Genomic DNA, 10,436 nt, shown 5'->3' on the forward strand with positions numbered 1-10,436 from the left:
TCTCTTCAAACGTCTTCTTCTTTTGAAAAAACTAGGGTTTTACGCCTCATCTTCATCTTTACTACCTCTCTTCGGATTCTCTACCTTTCTTCATTACTCATCAAACAAATTTTGAGATTTTCGTCTCTCTTCAACTTTCTCTATCATCTAAGAAAGCTAGGCTAGTTCATTTTTAAATAAAACGTGTTTCAATAATAACTAATAATAATAATAATAAATTCCAAATAACCAAAAAAAAGTCATGTCAGATAAATACATCCAATTAAATTGTCACATATGCAAAAATTCACAATTTTTTCACAAAATTTAACGAAAAGGATCAATTAAACTAACTGAACAATTTTTAAGGGACTAGCTTAACGTTTTTTAGTTTCCTTCTAAAAACAAATTTAAAATTCAATGAGCAGTTTCACAAACATGTATCCATAAACTTCTCATTCATATAAATATTGAGCATTCTTTAGTTTTTCTTAAAAAATCACTATACAAATATTTATTTGGATCATGTAAAACTGTGAGATATGGATAATATTAGCAAACTCGCTAAATTGACACTCTCTAGACCTTAAGAATAGAGGACTATCATAGCCAAATTTAGTCATATGTTTCTCCTGACTTGTTCCCTTTTTCAGCTATTGAATAAAACATGTTTTTCTTAGTAAAGTAAAAGAAGGACAAAAAAAAAATCTAAGAAATAGTTTTAAAACCATATTGAAAAAGAAAAACATCTTCATAGTTCAATTGGCATGGTATCAGTCCTATGTTTATTCTTTAGAACCAAGAGTGATCATGTTGATGTTTCAATTCCCCATAAGCACCAATATTGAAAAGGAAAAACATGTCCAATATATTTATCACTAATACAAGTACATAATTAGAATATGTCTTAACCAGATTTACCACCTTGTTACAACAACTAACAACTAAGTCCACCTTGTTACAACAACTAACAACTAAGTCTTATCTAATTAAGTAGAGTGGACTACATGGATCAACTTTCGTTATAATATTTTATTTAAGACGTTACAACAACAACCAAGCCTTATCCCATTAAGTGGAATCGGCTACATGGATTAACTTTCGTCATAATATTTTATTTAAGACGTTACAACAACAACCAAGCCTTATCCCATTAAGTAGAATCGGCTATATGGATCAACTTTCGCCATAATGTTCTATTTAGGACTATGCTTCTAAACCAGCTTGTTATGTTAAATAAATTATAAGAAAAAACTAAACATCATATTGAGCTCTCCATAAAGAAGCTTATTGAGAAGTGGTCTTGTTGATGCCTCAAATAGTCCTGTGAAGTATAGGGAAAATGTGAAGAGATTTTCAACCAATAACACAATTAACTAGCTATTAAAGAAAAATATCACAACATGAATTCACATGAAAAAATAACATTAATTGTGTATCATCCAACAAAGGAAAAGGACTTACTAACCTTTATTTGGAATCAATTTTTTCCAAGATCTAGTGATTCCTTGTGCTACAAGCTAAACAAGAAATATTTTATAGTATGATCAATAAATATGTATAGAAGAAAAGAACATGGTTAAAAAGAACATGAGTGTTTAGTGTTTACCTTTTATTTGTTAGTGGAGGAAGCTTTTTCATTCTTCATGATCATATGAAATGATTTAGACTTATCTTCCTCGACCATTTCGCGCAGAATATCATCTTCAATCTTCTCAGCTTGCCAACGAGAAGGATCCTCGACAAACGCCTCGCTGAAAATCATGTTCGACACCCACTCTTTCCACGTGGTTCTTCGATACTTATCTTCCTCCAACGAGCCTGTCACCAAGAGCTGATAAACATAAACCATTTTCTGCTGACCCGGACGAAACGCGCGTGCAATAGCCTGCTTTGTTTTCGAAGGATTCCACTCTGAATCCAGCATGATCACACGCGAAGCCGCTGTCAAACTAATGCCTTCAGCGCAAGCTGTGATTGAAGCAAGTAGTATCTTTGATGCTCCACCAGGCTCCTCGAATTTATCCATTATTTTGCCACGTTCGAAGAGCTCGAGTTCCCCGGTTAGTACTAAAACTTCGCGGCCCTTTTGCCATCCAAAGTACTTTTCGAAATATTCTTGAAATAGTCTCACCGGTGCAATGTTGTGGCAAAAGATAAGAACCTTTTCGTTCTTGACAACGCGATAGATAAGGCTCAAAACAAATCGGACTTTTGAACCTATTTTCAAATCAAACTTGTACTTATCAAGATCAGACAATTGCTCCTTTGTTAAAAACTTCTGAGAACATACCGCGGTTTTGACCAACCAAGGATGAATCGATCCAAGTGTTATCAGAAGCTCTAACTCGAGAGGGTATCCACTGCACTTAGCCATGTCAATATGCAGTTTCCGCAAAATCTCATGCTGTATATCAGTTGTGTTCATGAGCAATGTGTAAATTTGTATACCAGGCAAATCATCGGAACTTCCACCTTCATAAACATCGATAAAACTGTTCGTCACATTTCTCAACATGTTCAAGCCTTGCAATCTTTCCTCACCAACGTTCGAGTCAATTTTCTTAGCAATGTTATCTAAGAAGAACTTTCTAGCACGTGACTCGATTAAATATTGTGCTTTCTCTGCTCCTTTCCGTTCCGCTCCTTTCTTTTTCCTCTTGTATTTAGGGTCTAATGCTTTCAATACTTCATTAGCGAATTTCGGTCTTGCCAAGCAGAGAGTATTGAAGTATTCGCAGAAGTTATTTTGAAACAAAGTACCCGAAAGTAATATCCTCAATTCGGTTTGTACTTTCATCAAAACTTTTCTCAACCTCGACTTTGTGCTTCTCGGATTGTGGCCTTCATCAAGTACCAATAGTCCAGGACTTTCCCTCAACACTTTAGCCATAAACTTTCTGTGAGCAAACTTCGAATCCTCTCGCATCAACGTTAAAAACGAAGTGTAGCCCATGATAAGAACGCTCGGATGCGAATGCCATTTTTGTATCTTCTCAAGGCAATCCAAAACATGCTTGACATCATCGGTAGGCTTGGGAACTCCAGGAAGAGAAGCAAAATTATTCTGCTTGAATACTCTATAGGTTCTGCGACCGTGAATCAGATACACCGGTATAGGAATCTCCCACTTGATAAACTCTTTATACCAAGTATAGAGAGTTGTTTTCGGTGCAAGAACTAGAGGCCGCTTCCCCGGGAATAACTTCAAGTAGCTTACGAGAAAAGCAATGATGAGAAAAGTTTTTCCGGCTCCAGGAGTATGAGAGATCACACATCCACCTCTTTTTTTGTATTCTTCTTCAATTAGTCTTGGATCGGTAGAGCCTGCGATATTTTGCCAAAGAAACTCGAAAGCTTTCTTTTGATGCACGTGCAGCTTATCTTTGAGTTCGGGAATTAATGACCAAACGCTTTCGTTTTCTGCAGATATTGGTTTGTCGGGAGAGACATCGGTCGGAAAGAAACGGAAATCATCGTCTTCATCAGCCTTCGTATGCTCGTTGTCTTCTACTCCATCACGCTGCTTCTCCTCCTGACGCCACACCGAGTTTTCAACCTGCCAATGCCAACAAGGTTATCAGATACTTACTTGAGAAACACTTCATCGAAAACAAGAGCACACTCACACACATATATCTTTATGTTTTAATCGACTTACGAAGATTGGATTAACATCTCGGATATCGGTGGTCACGAATCCACATCTAATGCAGTATATTCCAATTTCTTCGTCCAATCTATTATCATGTTCACAATCTTTTTTCGTATTTTTCTCAGCCTCGTAAGGAACAATCGCATTCGAAACCTGATTAAATAATGGAACTGATTAGCCTTAGAGGAAACAGAACAAAAGAACAAAGAGATAAATAAAAACAAAGGCCAAGCGATTACAAACCTCGGATTCTTCAAAATAACTCGATGCTAGCGACACTTCAAGTTCTTTCCACAGTACATCGAGTGCAGCTTTTTCTTCTTCAGCCTCTCCATGAGAAATCTCGGTTTCCTTCTTTTGTCCAACTCCGTTTGTTGTGTCGTGTTTCTTCCATTGATCAGTAATAGGCGCCTCTTCTTTGACAGGTATTTCATTAATATTCGATAAATATGAATTTATCAAATCCTTGTATGCAGTTGCATTCAATGTTCTGTCTTTATAATTATGAGTTCTTCCTTCGCCGTTATTTCTTAAATACGTCGAACGATATTTTCCCTCATGAGAACCTTTTTTGGATTTTCTTTTTATCCCTTCCCATTTATTTCCAAGATCCATATCATCCAAACCACCCAAACTCTTCTTTTGTAGCTTAGAGGAGCTGAAAAATTTACTTCTCAGAAAAGCATTATCGCTACTTTCAGCGTCTTCCGACTTGCCAGATGAATCTAACAAGTTAATGTTTTTCCTTGGTTTAGGACTATTAACCAAATGACGATACTTCAAAGATATATCAGATGATACAGGCTCGTTACTTCTAATAGCGTTTTCGTTTAGATTGCAATGCTCCACGGCTATTGGATCGGCATCTTGATCAGGGAGAGGAATAATAGCAAGTGGATTATGATGTTCATTTTGATCAACTTCACAAGACTTCTTCACTTCTCGGTTTTTAGGCCTCCGATTGTACACTAGAAGTTTTTGGCTGGTATTCGGTCTGTCGGACTTCTGAGATTTCTCAGCATCCTTTTCTTGACGGTTATGATGCAAACGCAAAAAGCACGCTAAAGACAACGACATATCGTCTTCTTTGTTGGACGTATTTATCCTAACCGGCGGACTGTTTCTAAAGGAACCAACATCCAACTCTTTAACTTCGCAACCAAGGTAACGCTCGGGCTGGACATGCCTGCGTTTGGAGCGTCGTAACCCGTCAGCATTTGAAGATGACGACGCTTCATCCGCATGGGATTCGTATGCTTGACAAACTCTCTTGGTGTTAGCTATAGCAACTTGAGAAACGATTGGTACTAACATGCCATTGTCATTTTTGAAACTGACAACATCAATATGAGACTCGATGTTCGACAACGAGCTAGTAGTACTATCGCCTACCAAAATTTGATACACCATCTTGTTTTCAACTGATCTTGCACTGAAAGAAACCTTCATGATAACCGACGTAACAACTAACCATGAAAGATCGGCTAGAAACTTTCCCAATAGCAATTTACTGTGTGGTAATGAAGAGCAATCCTCGGATGAAGACCACCGGTAGGGCTGATTTTCACAAGGATTATGGTCGACTTTTTGGAGGATGGAAATCTGATTAAGTCCGAATACTTTGATATCCTTACAAAGAGTTCTCATCTCTAAACCAAGTGAACCTTGATCAACATAGAAGTTAACAAAAAACTGACACGAGCACTCGGAATCGTGCCGCTTTCTTTGTATAGAACTTATTCTAGCATCCATCCAAACCTATGATTTAAAAAAAACAGTAAGTTATATAACACAGACACCGGTCGTGCAGAAAGAAATCTCTATGAAGCACTAACACAGACACCAGACACGATACACCAGACACTTACAGGCTCTAGATTTAAACCAGCTGAATCATTGGCTTGTTGAGGGGGTGTTAGCACGCATATGTCGATTCCAGGACGTAAAAAACGGGAGCAATCGGACACAATAGCTTTCCTTGAGCTTATTCGAATGTCTGATGAAGTACATTTATCCATAGTGATATGGTGATTATCTGCGAAATGTATGGTTATAGTTCCTGACTTAACTTTTATCGACTCCACCGGATGCCATGAGCCCGAGGAAACTGCTTCAAAGGCTGTTTAGAATGGAAAATTTGTCATGTTTGGATAAACAGCTTAACTATTAGAAGCACTTATTCTATAAATGCTTGTATATAAGCTATTTCAATAACAGAAGATAATATAAAAACAAATTGATTTCATGTAAACTATAAGTTATTTTTCATAAGTTATTCTGGAAAAATTATGGAAATAAGCTGAAAACAGTTTGTCGATCGACAGGAAGAGGCTTACGGTGAGAATTGAATGGATTCCTCAACTGATTTAGCTGCCTTTTCCTGTTCATCTTTGTCTGCAACTGCTACTTAACTCGTCAATGTTGTATGTCAGCAACTTCAACAGCTGATTAAGCATATAAACACACACAAAATGTTAATCACTCTTTGAAGTTTAAGTTGTTTTTGCCAAATTGAGTATATAAACTTAATTCACCTAAATTTTATGCAATTTAAACAAGAAAAAAAAAAAAAGCTATAAAAGGAACTGTGAACTGATCCAAGATTAACAGATGCTGTGTTGTTTAGCAGAAAACAAACACATTCACACATGGGAACATGTCAAAGATTCTTTCTGCTGAAAAATAACAAGAAAAAACAAACATTTAAGATTATGTTACAAATTCATATATACACAAATTTAGCAACATTTTAGTTTCAAAAAACACCCAGAAAAAAAAAACATGGTAAAAGCATCTTAAAAAATAGACAAAAAGCAACCTTTTGGTATCTGTTTTGGCAAACAAAATCACCATAAAAAACAACAGAAAAAACACAGACTTACATATATATTAACAAAGTGGATCAAAACCATGATCCACTTTGTTGACTTGGTATAATCTATGAGACATATTTTGAGATGATTTTCTGGTGAATGAAAAAAGAAGTGAAGAAGTACTTACCAAAAGAGAGAAAACAGGTGTGTTACTGAGGAGAGAATCTATGAAAAGCACATGATTTAGTGATGAAAAAGAGAAGAGGAGAGAAGATGAGGTAATAATGTTGCTGGAAATGAGGTAGTTGAGAGTGGAGTGAGTAGAGTGAGAGAGAGAAAGAGAAGAGAGAGAAAGATGTACTGATAAAGTGTGAAGTGAAATCAGACATAGAAAAAGGAGCTGAGAAAAGTGTTGAAATTTGTGCAGTTGCATGAGAGAGAGAGAATTTGAAAGAGGGTAATAGGGGAGGACAGGTTTTTAACAACTTGGAATGTGTGTGACTGTGTGTAACAATCTATGAAATTTAAGGAAACCTGTTTTTTTTACTACAAAACAGTAATTAGTAATTACTATTTCTAAATTTCTAAATTATGGATTTTTTTTTTTTTATAAGCAAGGATTTCACTGAAACGAGTACTAGAGGTACTCGAATCCGCTTACAAAAGCGTAACAAAGCACAAAGACAAAATTACAGAAACAAGTGACAACTACTTAAAATAAAACAACGGATTTCTACTGAACTCGTAGAAGTTACACTTGGAATTCACAATTTTACCGGTAACCAACCATTTCCATGCCGTGAATTTTATATCCCACACACAGTCGTCCATATTACAACTCCCTTCTTTGAAAATCACTTCATTCCTTAACTTCCATATACTCCACACCACCGCCGTCCAAATAATTCTCTCCTTTCTCCTACTATTACAGAACCTCCTAAAACTATTCCCCCCACAATAAGAAATTATTCCAAACGCTTGAATCGAACCCCGGCGACCACCCCAACCATTGGAATATATTTCTCCAAACCAAAACAGAAAACGGACAGTAGAACATGAGATGAACAAGAGACTCAAGGGCATTCAAACAAAAAACGCAATTATAATCAGAATTTGGGACCGAAATACCTCGTCTAAGCAGCTGCTCTTTGGTTGTAGCTCTGTCAAGAAAGCACCTCCAAATGAAATTATGGATTGTGATTCACTGCATTAAAGCTCTATGCATTCACGCATTTAAGTGTCAGTAGCCGTCCGATTAACATTGGACGGTTCTAATTTAAAAGTGACGGTTTTAAAATTATAAAGTAAAATTAAGTTTGTTTTTTATAAATTGTGCGATCAAGATTCAACAACTAATAATATCACAAATGTGTTGAAGCGATTTATTGTCGAGTGCACCAATTCAATTTCTTAAATTGTGTGTCTAAAACTCAAACATTTACATTTATACATTGGTTTTATGTTTGGAGCATCAGAGTACAAAGAAAGGTTGTAAAACTAATTTTGACATCTTTAATTGCTCTTAAACATATTTTTATAATCAATCCTACTTGAAGATATTATTTATATTTTTTGAAATTAATTACTCAATACACTTTAAAAAAATGTATAACATAAATTAATTTATTTTCAACTCACTTTACTTTTAACTAAAATCAACTTTAATAATCAATTCACTAACAATAAATTATATTCAACAAACACATGCTATGATAACTTCAAAAAGGTTGAGTAGAAATTTATTTATAAGATATTTTTAAAAAACTTATTTTCATCATCTTACGAACAATATTTAATTGGAAATAAAATACTCGATTCTAAATTTAAGGTTCATAGTAGTTTTATGTCGAAAGGTGGTATATATCATTATCATCTTGAGAATAACTTATGACACTAACATAATATTTTATGTAGTATTCTAATAGTGAGTCAATCTAGTATAAATATTACTCTTAATATTCATACCTATGTGAATACTCGATAACTTTTTATCCATGATCCATGCGATTTGATTATCCGTCTATCCACATAATAGTCTCAATGTTATAATGTTATCTCACTTCACAATAGAATTTGACTGTAGATACTTTAAGAATAATGTCTTTAAGTTTAATGGGATCTCATGATTAACTCACCTTATATGTTATTAAAGATGCTAGTTATTCTATGAACTTTATTATTTTGAAAGAAAAAAAAAACATAACATAGATATGTCATTTATTATTAATAAATAATTTGATACAAGTCCCAAGTTTTAATAAAATTATTAGCCTCTAAGACTTAAACCCTATAATCAGCATAGTCTGAATCAACATATCTTACAACTGAAGGATCATCTTATTCACTACTAAACATGATACAATGACCCGTTATACATTTCAAGTACCTAAAAATACACTTGATTGCTTCCTAATGGCGTTTGCTCGATTTGGACATAAATTTACAAACATGACTTACAACTTGTGTTAAATTTGGTCTAGTGCAGACCATATCATACATTAAACAACGACCAACACTTACATAAAAAATATTTGACATACATTAAGCTTCTGCATATGTCTTTCGACATTGATCAAATGAAAGCTTAAAGTGATTTGTTAGTGAAGTACTCATAACCTTCGAATTATTCATGTCAAACTTATCTATAACTTTTCAACATAGCTTTTCTGAGAAAGCCATAACTTTTTAGCACTTATATCCTTGTGAATTTCCATACAAGAATCTTCTAAGCAACACCTAAGTCTTTCATGTCAAACATCTTTCTGAACATGATTTTCAGTTCATTTACGTCATATAAATGATTAGCAACAATCAACATATCTTCAATATACAGTAACAAGAAAATAAAAGTCAACATCAAGACTCCTAACGTAAACACAACATTCATACTCACACTTTCTATAGACAATCTAAAGTATGTATGAATCCAAGTGTTTTTACCATTATTTAGAAGACTACCTTAAACCATACAAATACCTCATCAAATTACACAACTAGTCTTCCATGTCCATTGTCACTGAACCCCTCTGCGTGCTCCATATAAAATTTTCTCATCTAGATTAATGTGAAGAAACATTGTCTTCACATCCATTTGCTCAAAATTTATGTCTCGGCTGGATACCCAGGCTAAAAATTCCTTGGTAGAAGTATGTTTGACGATCGAAGAGAAAAATCTCATCATAGTCAATCCCCATCTGGTGTGAGTATCCTTTTCCTACAAAACAGACCTTGAACTTTTCCCCTTCTTTTTTTATTAATGGTGGTTTTCTATTGAACAACCACTTACAACCGATGACCATTTTCCCCTTAAAAAGTTGAACAAGATCTCATGTCTGATTTTTCTTTAAGGAATCCATCTCCACCATCGTTGTACTCATCCACTTATTTTTCTCTTTGCTATCTATAGCCTCTCAAAAGGTAGAAGGGTCTCTAGAAATAGTAAGAAGTGCATAGGTTGTCAAGTATTCATAACCATATCTTTCTGGTGGCTTGGTTAAACGGTGCTCACTCTCACGTACCATAATATAATCTTGTACTTCATCTAAAAATCCAGGTCTGTAATCAATTTCATTATGAGTATGTTTCCTCTTGTGGTTCAGGAATTGCTTGTATATTGTTCACTAGTGATGAATCAACATCCACCTTAATCACATATTTGTTGAAAGTTTCTCCTTTAGATGCCAACTCATTTGTTGCAAATGACTATTTAAATATTAATTGTTCATAAAAAACAATATATTTGTTGATTGCCATTTTCTTTTTAATCAGATCACATAACTTGAACCCTTTGACACCTTTTGGATAACCTACAAAGACACACTGTTTTCAATTATGGATAAAGTTTGAATCGATCTTCATTTGATATATGCACATAAGTTGAACACCTAAAAATATTTAAATTATCAAGTTGAATATGATTACATGTTAATGTCGCCTCTTCAACCTTCCCCTCCAATGAAGTTCATGGTGACCTATTGATAAGATAACAC

The 10,436-nt window shown here is 34.7% G+C and overlaps 1 protein-coding gene across 2 annotated transcripts; it reads right to left on the bottom strand.

Annotated features, from left to right (window-relative positions):
• Nucleotides 1–823: 823 nt before the first annotated feature.
• LOC131621038 (SNF2 domain-containing protein CLASSY 1-like) lies at nucleotides 824–6,924 on the bottom strand. 2 transcript variants are annotated; one of them, XM_058892243.1, is made up of 9 exons: nucleotides 6,635–6,924; nucleotides 6,169–6,309; nucleotides 5,971–6,078; nucleotides 5,503–5,753; nucleotides 3,878–5,392; nucleotides 3,641–3,787; nucleotides 1,589–3,538; nucleotides 1,448–1,499; nucleotides 824–1,303 (listed from the first exon to the last, which is right to left on the bottom strand). In XM_058892243.1, the coding sequence occupies exons 3-7, from the start codon at nucleotides 6,020–6,022 to the stop codon at nucleotides 1,592–1,594; spliced, it is 3,912 nt and encodes a 1,303-aa protein (XP_058748226.1). In that variant the 5' UTR covers nucleotides 6,023–6,078; nucleotides 6,169–6,309; nucleotides 6,635–6,924; the 3' UTR covers nucleotides 824–1,303; nucleotides 1,448–1,499; nucleotides 1,589–1,591. The 2 variants fall into 2 exon arrangements, with proteins under 2 accessions (XP_058748226.1, XP_058748225.1); XM_058892242.1 differs by lacking the exon at nucleotides 6,169–6,309.
• Between the last annotated feature and the right edge of the window lie 3,512 nt (nucleotides 6,925–10,436).

This window comes from Vicia villosa, linkage group LG7, assembly GCF_029867415.1.
Source record: "Vicia villosa cultivar HV-30 ecotype Madison, WI linkage group LG7, Vvil1.0, whole genome shotgun sequence".
Classification (NCBI taxonomy): Eukaryota; Viridiplantae; Streptophyta; class Magnoliopsida; order Fabales; family Fabaceae; genus Vicia; species Vicia villosa.

What these genes read in the sequence shown, in the direction of transcription:
- LOC131621038 (XM_058892242.1), bottom strand. Translation starts at nt 6,022, where the DNA reads ATGAACAGGAAAAGGCAGCTAAATCAGTTGAGGAATCCATTCAATTCT. An exon ending in GAATCCATTCAATTCTCACC is followed by an intron (nt 5,754 to 5,970) that starts GTAAGCCTCTTC and finishes CATTCTAAACAG; the next exon opens with CCTTTGAAGCAGTTTCCTCG. An exon ending in GAGATGTTAATCCAATCTTC is followed by an intron (nt 3,539 to 3,640) that starts GTAAGTCGATTA and finishes TGGCATTGGCAG; the next exon opens with GTTGAAAACTCGGTGTGGCG.